The 13,683-nt window shown below is 41.2% G+C and overlaps 1 protein-coding gene across 1 annotated transcript; it reads left to right on the top strand.

The window, feature by feature from the left end:
• Nucleotides 1-10,282: 10,282 nt before the first annotated feature.
• LOC104941051 (protein Wnt-4a-like) lies at nucleotides 10,283-12,888 on the top strand (the record flags this gene model as incomplete). Its single annotated transcript, XM_010766086.1, has 5 exons — nucleotides 10,283-10,400; nucleotides 10,923-11,054; nucleotides 11,872-12,014; nucleotides 12,120-12,260; nucleotides 12,685-12,888. Coding segments are annotated over exons 1-5 (738 nt in total), but the record flags the coding sequence as incomplete, so codon positions are not given.
• Between the last annotated feature and the right edge of the window lie 795 nt (nucleotides 12,889-13,683).

A 13,683-nucleotide genomic window follows, 5' to 3' on the forward strand; every position in this document is an offset into this window, starting at 1 on the left:
TTCCGGTTCCTTCGACAAAAAGCAATGCATTTTCTCCATAGGATTTTGGAAAATAGCTCGAAATAAGGTCTGTGGTTGACAAAAATTGAAGAGACAGATCACGTTTTGTTCTACGACATTAAATACATCAGCAGTGACCCCACTGGTGATTTTTGAAGAGTTTACGTGTCTGAAAAACGATGGTTGTTAACATGTGGCTGAATAGGACTAGAGAAGTTGTCGAGGCCGTTGTACGTCATTACACCAAACACGTAAACACTCCCGCTAAGTTTGTTTGCCCTGTTCTGCTTGAAAGCAAGTACCTGCCTCCTTCAAACTGTTAAAACAAACGCTTCAACTTTTACCATTTTGAATCTGTAGTTTTTGTAGTTGTAGTTTGTAGTTTTGAATTTGAAAGCAGCGACCCTGCTGTAGTTCGTTTATAGCACAACGTTAGCATTTTTCTTCTGGCGACTAGATTTATGATTCGAAAATTATAAAAGTAAGGTAGACATGTGGATATTATCCGGCTGAACAAAACGTGATCCGTCTCTTAAATGTGTGTCAACCACAGACCTTATTTCGAGCTATTTTCCAAAATCCTATGGAGAAATTGCATTGGTTTTTGACGAACGAACCGGAAAGAGTTTACTTCCGTGTTTTAGGACGCGTCACTGCGGTTCTCTCATCAACAAATAAATCATCCATTACAGGCCTGCTGCTGCACATTTCTCTGCTAAAATCTGGTGCTGCAGCACATTGTATCATGCACTCAATTTGTATTCAATTATTCTCTTTGTCAAAGTACCTAATAAGGGGATTATTCCTTATACACAGCAAGAGTATACAGCACTGGTACAAGGACAGAGGTTGTCATATGTAAATATTCTAAAGCCTCCTGCCCTGAGGCAAATGTTTGATTAGTGATAAAATTGTCACGCCTTGACTTTGTATAATCTTTTAAAACTTTAAAAAGGAAATAAAAGTGGTCGTTATTTGGTCATGTTTGGCCCAACAGGGTGTGTTTTGTTAAATGCTATCAAAGTAATAGAGAGGAATGTGCAACAAGTCAAAATAGGAGCGCAGGGGGAGCACTTCAAGGTAACAAATTAGTTAAATCTCTAAATACGGACTTAATGATACACAATGTCACACTCATTTGACTCTGAATTGCACGTCTTAATCATGTGTAGTAATAACAGCTAGACTGCACCACGTCTGTCTCTGACCGAGAAGACTGTGATCTTACACGAGATACAGCGCTTGTTCTTCATACCAGTTTCTTGATCTGAGGTCATGTGTGTGTCTAATGTGCTAAAATAATTCCTAAAAACACAGAAACTGATGGTTCTGTTTGGACAGGAAACAAGACTGCATATCTCAGACTCATCCAAGCAATAAACACAACGCTTAAAAGTTGGGTTTTTTCATTTTTTCATCAGAATCGCCTCTCAATATTCTTGGTATTTTGGCCCAATATCAACTGGCAAACATATATATAAACATACTGTCCAAAATCAAATATATTCACTAAAACACGCCTGCTGCAGCTGCACATTTCTCCATTTGTTTCTTGTGCTGCTTAACTTCTGAAATATTAATAATGAAAATAACGTTTTTAGCCTACCAGAATTTTACAGTGAAAACACTTAAATGTTCAACAAGTCCTATTTGAATTGTTTGAACTCGAAAAAAGCTTAGAGTACTTGAAGGCCACGCGAGAGTCTAATCACGCTGCATACAGACTTACTGACACACTGGGGCATTCAGGCATTAAGATCTCTAACTGCAACCCCTTAATCACAGAATCTGTATTTTGGCATTAACAGTAATGTGAAAGTCCCACAAAAAAATCTGTAAATCAGTAATTAAATCTATATCTTTGATTCCCTGAAATAGTTTGGAGATAATTAACAGCTCTCACTGTCTATCATTGACACATATTCTACTTTAAACCCTTATGATTGATACTCAAAGGGTCTCTTGTGCATCATTTTAAAAACTCTTAAATTCAGTTTGGTAACTCTAATCGAATCAAAAGATTTGCAACGGCTTACTGACCAAATGGCAGGCTGTTGCATGGTAAGGGTGTAATTTACGGTAGACAGTTTTACATTGAGAAAGACAGCCAAAAAGACTGTCTTCGCTTTCAACCCCCGATCCTACCGATGTATTGGACTAATGACTGGTGTCCACACTACTGCAACAAACAATTAGCATCAAAAAACATCTCTTATTTAAAACAATATTACTTATGTTATTAAGGTCATCCAAAGAAACATTATCTTTAGGAAAGTTACACATGATTTGCATATTGTGTAAAAAGAAAATAGATCATACACATGAGAAAATCTCTGTTTGCTGTATTTGTCTGCTTCAAAACAACTTACCCCTCTGATAGGGAGTAATACTTTTATTGTTGACCATAGCTGATTTGATCTATCTATTACATGTTGTCTATTAAAACTGTATAGGCTGCAATGGAGTGCTTTTAACTGAGATGATCCCAATATATTGGTTCTTTTAAAAACTACAAATTTAAACAGGAACAGAAACAGATTGATTGACAAAGTTGTGAAAAATTGGAATGATGGGAAAAAGCCCCATTGTCAAATAACCAAAAACTATACCTCTGAGGTCTGGAAGAAGATGCATATGACCTTTCAATTCAGATAATATATTTTACAGTAGTAGTACAGTAGTAGAATTTCGAGCATGAAAACTCAACATTTTATACATAAACTGTATTCATCTGGGTCTTTACTCATTCATATAGCAAAGATTTCTAGATTGTATTTCCTGCACAGCGGCTTCAGTAGATATGCTTTTGAGGAGGGGCAGGAAACCGTCCAAATATGAGCCCAGAGGCCTTCCACTGCTTCTTTTACAACTATGGCCGCTCTGCAATATTCCCACTGTACGGTGCATACAGATCGCATAGCAACAAAGGCTATGTCTGGCCGTTGTCTGTTACTATCGCTTGAATGCCCCTCACATGTATGCGCGTGCACGTACACTCACGTGCATCGCCGTCACCAACACCTCCTCCCTCTATCTCATATGCACTGCCATTTTTCCTCCTCCACCCCCCCAACACCACCACCATCATCCCATAATATTCATGGGTCGTCCATTCCCTCTGCCCCCTCCCCCCATGTGCACACAGCTCACCGCGCACTCTGCCACCCCCCCTTCCCTGCCTGACAACACCACCGCCCGCCATCCCATAATATGCATGCACACGCACCACACACACACACACCCATACACAGCAGTGCGTGCAGCTCTTTGTTGGCAGAGATGCCAGAGCAATGTGAGCGTTCTCATGCACATGCAGTCATTTTTTTCTGCCTGCTGCCGATTATTTCATCCGCACTGCTGAGGCAGGTCGCCCTCAACTGCAGAGAAGTAACGAAGCGAAGGAAGGTGACAGTAAAAGGTGGCAGGTCACATTGCTCTCTCATAATGACCTCGGTCGGAAATAGGTTAATGAGTCACTCTGAGGCTCTGAGGCCCATCATCCATCCCAGGGTGCAGAGGTCAGTGTGGAGTCACCCCACCTCACTGTAGACTCTCCCAAAGTCTGCTGCTGCCTCCCCTGTATATCAATCAATCAATGTTTATTTATATAGCCCAATATCACACATGTCTCAGTGGACTTTACAGTTTGCACTGAATATCAATATGACACCCTCTGTCCTTGGACCCTCACATCGTACAAGGAAAAACTTCCAAAAACACCACACAGTTTAAAGGGGAAACATTTAAGAGGAGGGATCCCTCTCCCAGGACGGATAGACGTGCAATAGATGCCGTGTGTATTTACACACGGCATCTATTGCACGTCTATCCGTCCTGGGAGAGGGATCCCTCCTCTTAAATGTTTCCCCTTTAAACTGTGTGGTGTTTTTGGAAGTTTTTCCTNATTTTAACTCTCTACTTTAAAGAGTCCTCTCCTGCTGATGTTCAGGTGTATATCAGTATGTAGTGTCTCTACTTTAAAGAGTCCTCTCCTGCTGATGTTCAGGTGTATATCAGTATGTAGTGTCTCTACTTATTAAAGTGGCCAAAATCTGATCAGTTCATTGACAATCAGGTTTTTATATAAATGGATCAGGACAAAAAGAGAAAGAATCTTTTTTTCTGTCTTTAGTCTCTTTACACAGAGGTCTACATGGTGATGTAGAAAAGACATGAACAAGTGGATTTTGCATAATAGGTGACCTTTAAGGGTGTCCATTATCATCTGGCAACAGCTGGAAATTAGCAACGTTGGCTAAAGCTGCCCCATTTACTGTTTTTTGTGACAGTTGATCAATGGGGACTGTCCACGACACTATAAACAAATAAACTAAACTAAATCAAACTTTATTTGTATAGCCAAATATCACAAAACACGTTTGTCTCAGTGGGCTTTTCACAGATTAACAAACAAACAACCACATTGTATATGATGGAGTTACAGCAAAATGACAAGATAGTGTGTGGAATACAAATAGAAATAAAATAAGATACAATAAAAATACATAAAACATTCAAATTAACTACCATAAAAATAAAATGCCAGCTCTAACTGAAGGCTTTGTTAAAAATGTAGGTATGTGATGCAGTAAGTCTTCAGGTGAGAGTTGCATGCATTCATTAGCAGGTGATTCGATTACATTTTTAGATACCTTGGTTCATGACTCTGCCAAAAACGTTGATCCCTCGTGAGGTGGTGGAACAGTTCCAGCGGCGATTCCTGAACTGGTGCTGGCACTTTAGAGTTAAACCGTGACACACAAAGCAGTTAGCAGTGAGATTAAGACTAATAACTAATGAACTGTAAGCCTCACTGTGTGGAAGACATCGGGATCATTTGTTTGTATAATAATACTTTATTTTAAGATCGAGTCTGCATTTGTTCTTGCCTCACAGCAACTCTGTTTTCAACATCGAGAAAGCCACACAAACAAGAAAATACATTTGTACTTTGTAAAACAGCATGTAACCATTAGATACATGCATATAGATTTACTGGTTGTGATTTTGCAAACATTGTGATGTACAATCCTGCTTTTTGAATCAGTATCAGTGCATCATTCTAGACTGAGGATATGGTTATAAACTCTGTGATCTTACCTCTTCGATGACCATCTCGGCGGCCTTGCGTACGGACTCCATGACCTCCCCTCGCGCCCGGCACACCCCCACCTGCCCCGGGGTCAGCCCCCTCAGCCGGGCACATGGAGCCGCGCCGGACACGGGCCTGGAGCGGGGCAGCCTGGCCAGGGAGCTGAGGCACAGAGAGGGGGGTTATTGGGCATGAGGGGGGCAACATGGATGCATAATGAGGCAAGAAAAAGGGGGAGTGGTGAGGTGTGGAAAAAGAAATTATTGGGCATGAGGGGGGCAAAATGGATGCATAATGAGGCAGGGGGGGTGGAAGAGGAAGAGCGCACGAAGAAGTGAAAGGAGGGTACAGAAAGGATGAAGAGGTAACGACCGGGCAGAGTTTTAGAGAGGATGGAAACAAGGGGAAGACACAGAGAGGGAGAAAAGAGAAAAGGTCACCAGGAGAGAGACAAAGAACGAGAGGGGAGCGACTGAAAGAGATTTAGAGACATGTCACCATCTTTTAAAAGTTATAGCATGACAAACAAACTCCCTCTTTCTCTTCCTCGCTCGCACGCTAGACTTACAGCCAGTTGGTTGCCATGGTGGGGTGGGTTGCCCATAGCAACAGGAGGAGGAGTGGTGCCGTGAGATTGACAGTGAAGACAGTTGGCATCAGACTGTCCGTCTGTCTGACTGTCTGTTTCTGTGTCTGTGTGTCTGTCTGTCTGTCTGTCTGTCTGTCTGTCTGTCTGTCTGTCTGTCTGTCTGTCTGTCTGTCTGTCTGTCTCTGTCTGTCTGTCTGTCTGTCTGTCTGTCTGTCTGTCTGTCTGTTTCTGTGTCTGTCTGTCTGTCTGTCTGTCTGTCTGTCTGTCTGTCTGTCTGTCTGTCTGTGTCTGTCTGTCTGTCCGTCTATCTGTCTGTGTGTTGCTTTATGTTTCTCCCACAGAGTTTGGGGATGATCCCCGCATATCTGTTGAAATGAAAAATTCACAGGTTAGAGACAAAATTCAAAAGTTCATCATCCTATTTTTCCTTTTCAATCATCGAAAATTGTATTACTAATATTTTATTTCTAAACTTTGTGATCATGATTCTGCAGCTTTACAACAGAACACACATTTTATTTATTTACTTTTGCAAAAGTAGCTGATTCTTACCAGTTCATAGTCCTGTGGTATCCAGTTATCCTACTTTTGTTCTTAACAAGTTGATCAAATTGAAACTTAATCCCAATTTCAATCAGTAAAAGTTGTTCATCAGTTTCTTCCCTTGCACTGGCGCTGACAGCAAAAGCATGCTCACAGGAATGTTTGACAAACTGCAAGCATCCTTTAGACGCAAAAATAAGTCCACATGTCCAATTTAATTGAACATATCAGTAGAAACTTCAGCAGAAACCAAAAAAATCTGAGAGTGCTAGTAAAAGTCAATTTTTACAAAAACATTGTGTCAGCAAGTATTGAGTTTTGTCTCCAGAAAACAAATGTGTCCACTCCACAGGTTGAAACAGCAGGAATAAGTGAGTCAGGGAGATGGGAGTGATGGGTTATAAAGGAGGTAGAGAATGAGGGTGGGAGAGAGAGGACAGGCGTCATGCTGAGGGAGGGGAGGGGGACGCTTTGGGTGGGATAATAGTTGCACTGCGTAAGTATTAAGAGTGTAATATGCTTTCTATTGTATTGAGGTTGGCATGAGACGTACAAATCTGACTCTGCACTTTAGATAATGCACTTTGAATGATTATCACAAAGATATGTGTGTCTTTGTCCCATGTGTTTTCAATCCCTGCATGGGGTGCATTTGCTGCTTAGAAACATTTTATGAGAAGACAAACTAAAGCCTTTTGTTTCCCCTTTAGAAAAAACTTTGCAGGAATATTGATCCGCTAGAAGTCCCTGTAAGAAATCCTCACACCAGGAACTATGACACAGCATTTCTGTTTCCACGTATGTGTACATGCATGGAAAAAGTGTCTCACCTAATGTTTAATTTTCCCAAACTTTGTTGCTCATTTTACGAGTCCCCCCCGACCTCCCCTTCCTCTATCTCCCCCGCATTTGCCCTCTCGTTCTCCCTCTCTCCCACTCCCTATATTGTCTCAGAAGAAGGGGTGACATTTAGACAAGGGGAAGAAAATACACTGCTGACAAATATTGGAACTGAGGCAAATAAATCACCAGATAGGAGGGGAAAGAGGGCATAGAGAGAAAGTGGATGGGTGTTACACCGAGGTTAGGGAAAAGCAGTAAAGAATAACAAAGCAGGTTTGTGACACATAAACTCAGGAAAAAAATTACATTATGTTCATGGATTTGTTTAGTAGTTAAGAAGGGAACCTGAAGCGCTCTAAACAATGTGTTATCCATAACACATTGAATAATATGGCATTACATTTAGACTATATAAGTGCACTTGTTTTGCAGTTTATTTCATAGTTTCCCCTCATTTTGTTTCTATATATTTAGCCAGTGATCTAACATTAAAAGAATAAGAATATAAGAATAGTATCCATATATATCGAGAAAGGACACGTCACATTGTTATCATTTTAAATCTGTTGCTTAACACTGTCCTTTGCTACTGCTCGACTTTAGATTTTGTAAAAACGTGTGTTTCTTTTAACTGTAAGAGTTACAAGAGTACTGAAGGTCTTTTATGACACAAACAGATATTTGTGAGGAGTGATCAAACTTAAACTATTGGCTATATCTATCAAATTAATATATTGAATCCACTACGCTTAGCCTTGCGCTACTATGCTAGTTTTGCTACTCTGCTAAATTATGCTAGTTAGCTTTTAGATAGCTAGCTAGTTTATATGGCTTTTTTTCTCCGTTATTTGTAATGTTCAGCTTCTGCGTCTCAGTATGGTATATCATAACCCAGATAGCTAAGGATAGTTAAGATAAACAACATTTAAATCATAATGATAAAGGAGACAAAATGGGAAAAAGCTTTAGCACAAGTGCTAGCCGTTCCTGTCCTACCGCTAAGATTTTTGGTGTACAACTGTTGCGCATACTGTGTTTGTTTTGTTCTGTAATATCTATGATTTTATTATCTGGATATTTAGTTGTAAGTTGGCTGATTTGGATGGGGGCACTTTATTTTATAAAAAAAACAGAAGCTATATTGCGAATTAATTAGCAATTGTTTGATGTATTGCAAGTTCAAAGATATCTCTTTATTCCCAGAGGGCATTAAAGTAAAAAAAGTTGTGCCACCGTCTTGTCGCACCTGATGAAACGTAATTTACTGCCTGTAAGGCCTCCTTTGTTGAGTCAGTTGAGACAGTGCGACACTGGAACGAAAACATTTGCAAACTTTGCTGTGGTCTCCGTCCAGGATTTGGTGGCCCGTTTTACCTGAACCCTCTGACACCCAGTTCCTGAGTAACTGATCACCCCATCCATCACGGACACCACCACGATTAAAGGGTAGAAGAATGATAGAGAGAAAGTGAGGTGGGGGTTGGGTGTGGAGGGGTCTCCCCCCCAGAGGACAGTAATCTTTGAGCGAGAGGCAGGATGAATTAAAGTCCACCAGTTGAAGCTGTATTAGTAACAGGTTTATGTGTTCCGTTACGAATGCTAATAACCTGTAAAAAAAAATGCAATCACGAATCAGATAACAATACCAAAGTAATGTAGTCGGATCACTTGATGTGACGTTGTATCAAATGCATCGCAAAAAACATGTGCAGATACATTTCATATATCAGGCAAAAACCATTTTTGTATACTATAAGTTATTTTCATAATTTGTTTGTATCTACTTACTGCATACAACAATTAGATATTAAAAAAGGCAAAGAATGAATAAAGTAGCTCTTAATGAAAACCAATAAACACATTCAGGAAATATGCCTACTGTACCGTGTTGGACTTCAAAATTGTATAAATTACAAATCATGTATCTGTAAATGTTTCTTCAAATGATATGTTGATTCCTTTGAAAGTAAAGAGGACATACTATTCAAATTGTTCAGGTTTATATCAGTATGTAGTGTCTCTACTTTAAAGAGTTCTCTCCTGCTGATGTTCAGGTGTATATTATGTCTCTACTTTAAAGAGTTCTCTCCTGCTGATGTTCAGGTGTATATCAGTATGTAGTGTCTCTACTTTAAAGAGTTCTCTCCTGCTGATGTTCAGGTGTATATCAGTATTAAAGAGTCCTCTCCTGCTGATGTTCAGGTGTATATCAGTATGTAGTGTCTCTACTTTAAAGAGTTCTCTCCTGCTGATGTTCAGGTGTATATGTAGTGTCTCTACTTTAAAGAGTACTCTCCTGCTGATGTTCAGGTGTATATCAGTATGTAGTGTCTCTACTTTAAAGAGTCCTCTCCTGCTGATGTTCAGGTGTATATCAGTATGTAGTGTCTCTACTTTAAAGAGTTCTCTCCTGCTGATGTTCAGGAGTATATGTAGTGTCTCTACTTTAAAGAGTTCTCTCCTGCTGATGTTCAGGTGTATATCAGTATGTAGTGTCTCTACTTTAAAGAGTTCTCTCCTGCTGATGTTCAGGTGTATATCAGTATGTAGTGTCTCTACTTTAAAGAGTCCTCTCCTGCTGATGTTCAGGTGTATATCAGTATGTAGTGTCTCGACTGCAGTACCTCTTTTCACCCTCTGTCTGAAACCAGAGCCCAGTCTGCTCTGATTGGTTAGCTGGCCGGCTCTGGTCAACCGCTTAGAGATGTCCCGCCCCTTAGTCACATGCAATGTGTTGGAGCACTAGCCAATTTTAGCCTTTGCAGACCATTTACATGCACAAAAACGTATATAACTACAGGAAAGGGAAAACCCCAAAAGCAGATTAGAGGGCCTCTTTAATTGAAGTGGAATTAAACAGTTCCCTCCTTTCACAGTTACTCCCCTATGTCTGGATTGTATCCTCTCATACTGCGCAGTTGGTGCCCCACCCCCCCACCCCCCCCAATCCCCCCCCCCCCTGTCCCCCCGCCCCCCCCTGTGGTGTTTTTTTGCTTTCCCTTAATGTCGGATGTTTTTTTTTTATTTCGCAAATGTATATCCAGAACGAGCGAGGAATTTTGTCTTTTTGCCTCACAGATGACGAGAACCCCAACACACAAAACACAGAAAGCGTAATTCATGCTGTTTTGTGGGCTGCTGACTTTGTAGGGGTGTTCTTTTGGAGCCCATATTCAAGAGTGCTCGGTGGTCCCATGACACAGTAGGACCCCATAATGAGGCAAGGCAGCCAGGATAGTGATCCATTGGCAGCTGGTCGGATGATGAGGAACCAGTGGAGCTGCTGGAGCCGCGATGGGATCGCATCGACGGCCCAGACATCATGCGGCCACAGTCATTAGCAGATTAAAGGAGCTTATGTTCATTCTTCATGGTTGCGTGCTATAAAAATTAAGACATTTGTAAAACGACGACAACACACATAAAGTAAAAGAGACGGNATCAGATTTTGGCCACTTTATGATGTCATAACGATGTGTTGTCTTGTGTAACCATTAGCCAATCACCAACCAAGGTAACCCCCCCCCCCCTACCTTATCACCTGAACCTCCTCCTAGAGCACCATTGAGTTATTTTTAACCAAATCTCTCTCAGAGGGGCGTGGGGAGGGGTTCCTTATTTTCATCTAAAGTAACAGACAGAGAATCAGCACTTTGGAAACAGGGCTGAAACAGAGGGGATTAAGGGTAATGCTGCAATGATCTGTTTGGTGTTTCAGCCAATCAGAGACATGTTCTGTATATATCTGAGACCTATAATATATTGATGAAAAACAGAATAATAGGGGACCTTTAAAATCACAATACATCAACAGCATTTGATTTGATTTGATCACATGTGTTCTTCTGGTTGCAGGGACTCGTGAGGCGGCCTTTGTCCACGCCCTGTCCTCTGCAGCCGTGGCGGTCGCGGTGACGAGAGCCTGTACCCGGGGGGAGCTGGACCGCTGCGGCTGCGACAGGAAGGTCAGGGGGGTCAGCCCCGAAGGTGAGCTGGACCCCTTTGCATGATAATGTGACATAATGTGGGAGGCTGTGTGGCGCAGTGGACTGTGCAGGTTCAAACCCCACTGCAGTCTGCATGTGGTTGTGTCCCTGGGCAAGACACTTCACCCCAAATTGCTCTTGTGGGGATTGCCCACAGTATTGAGTCGCTTTGGATAAAAGCGTCTAACAAGTGACATGTAATGTAACTCCGTACTGTCTGACACACGTAGCAAAAAAAATGCTGCTGATTTCGATGGGTTAAACTTTGGAAAGTGTAGTGCTAATGTCCACATGCCGGACAGAGAGAGCAGATATTTTCCTATCAGCTGCTTCTGTGTGATCCAGTGTGTCTTTTTGAGCTTTAAATTCAAATGTGCGGTTGTTTCATGAAGGAATACAATGATATTACTGATTTTGGAGCGATACTGACTCAAATAGCTTGATCAGCTAATAAAATCTATGTTTATATATGTTAAATGCACATTATGCTGCAGTTTTATAACCAGTTTTGACCTTTTTTTTTATTTTATTACTTTTTCAAGGTAATTAATTAGCGGGTTTATGAGTTTATATTTTCTTAATTTGTTACATTTATTGTGAAGTTAGGAAAGCAATTTTTAAGTTAAGTCTAATGTTGCCTTGGGAAAAGATCCAATTAACTTTTAACCAGGCATATGGCTTATTATTTAAACATTGGCATGGGATCAGTACTCAATTTGGGCCAATAACAAAAGCCCAGGTATAAGGTTGAAAAAGGTTGGATGTGTTAATCTCTAGCTTTAAGGGTGCACATATCCAAATACTCTGTCCCACCTCAGGCTTCCAGTGGTCGGGCTGCAGTGACAACCTGTCCTACGGTGTGGCTTTCTCCCAAACATTTGTGGATGAACCAGAACGAGCCAAAGGGGTGTCAGCGGGGCGACCACTCATGAACCTCCACAACAACGAGGCAGGCAGAAAGGTTGGCGCTCACACCTCTTTGACTACATCTCAGTTACTTTCCGAGACGATTTCATCCGTGAGACTTGATCTTCTCTGCTTTTATTCCCCATCCTCTCGTCCTCAGGCCATCCTTCACAACATGCAGGTGGAGTGTAAGTGTCATGGCGTCTCCGGCTCCTGTGAGTTGAGGACCTGCTGGAAGGTGATGCCTCCTTTCAGGCGCGTCGGTGTGGTGCTCAAGGAACGCTTTGATGGAGCCACAGAGGTATCAGACTACATGTTTTAAGCTGGTAACCACATGTATAAGTCACACGAGTTGAAGTATCAAAGTTCCCAGTCTGTAACTCTCCACAAGAATAGAACAAAATAAAATACTTTTTGCGTGTGAAAGGTAGACACTTGGCATATTAAAGAGGATACATTAAAACCATAAACAATAGAACACAATACCCCATAGGAGCCAAAAGAGCCCAATGTAAATAGATATGAAATGCTGTCTGCTGAGGTAGCAATCTAGCTTTTTTTATGGATGAAGATATCTTATGGCAACAGTCCCAATAAATGTCTAATGCAAGTTTTCTTTGCACAGGGGACGCTATACCTTTTCCCTAAAGGCAGTACATGGAAGTGGTATTTGAAGCCATGGCTGTAGTTGTCTAATCTTGCCATCCTCACCCTCTTCTCTTTAGGTCCGCCTGACTCGTATAGGATCCAGAACGGCCCTCCTCCCCCGCGACCCGCAAGTCAAACCCCCCGCTGCCAGAGACCTCCTGTACCTCACCCCCTCTCCTGATTTCTGCCACCTCGACCCCGACAACGGTATCCCTGGCACTGCTGGCAGGAGGTGTAACGGTAAGATCAACGTGAAGGGGAAACAACCAGAGATGGCAAGCGTACACACATCCTTTACTCCAGTAGAAGTACAGATACTCGTGTTTAAAAATACTCTGGTGAAAGTAGAAGTACTGACTAAACTTCTTTACTCAAGTAAAAGTAAAGAGGCTTTGAAATGTACTTCAGTAAAAAGTACCCATAACTAGCAGCTGTTTTAAAGAGTACCTGACCTCCCTTTATATTAATAGAACAATAATGTCATTGTTAGCTAATGAATGTTTCCATGGTGACCAACGGCAACATGACAACGTTTTCATTGGTCCCTCTTCTTTAGAGAAGACCAGGAAATGATGGATACACGGATCGTGTTCAAATCAATAGGCACGCAATGACTCTAAATAATAATGATCACGCCACCAAACACACATTCAAACTAAAGGAACCAGCCTGTTTGGAAAATGAGAGAAGTAGAAAGTACAGGTATTTGAGTTCAACATGTAAGAAGTAGAAAGTACAGGTATTTGAGTTCAACATGTAAGAAGTAGAAAGTACAGGTATTTGAGTTCAACATGTAAGAAGTAGAAAGTACAGGTATTTGAGTTCAACATGTAAGAAGTAGAAAGTACAGGTATTTGAGTTCAACATGTAAGAAGTAGAAAGTACAGGTATTTGAGTTCAACATGTAAGAAGTAGAAAGTACAGGTATTTGGGCTCAAAATGTAAGAAGTCAAAGTAAAAAGTCATCAGAAAAATAAGTAGTGGAGTAAAGTACTGATACCAGAAATATTTATTTAAAGGTGGGGTGGGTAATTTTGGGGAAACCAGCTCGAGTGCGCTAGAATTTGAAAATACAC

Source organism: Notothenia coriiceps, unplaced genomic scaffold, assembly GCF_000735185.1.
Source record: "Notothenia coriiceps isolate Sejong01 unplaced genomic scaffold, NC01 NC01_scaffold00003083, whole genome shotgun sequence".
NCBI lineage: Eukaryota > Metazoa > Chordata > Actinopteri > Perciformes > Nototheniidae > Notothenia > Notothenia coriiceps.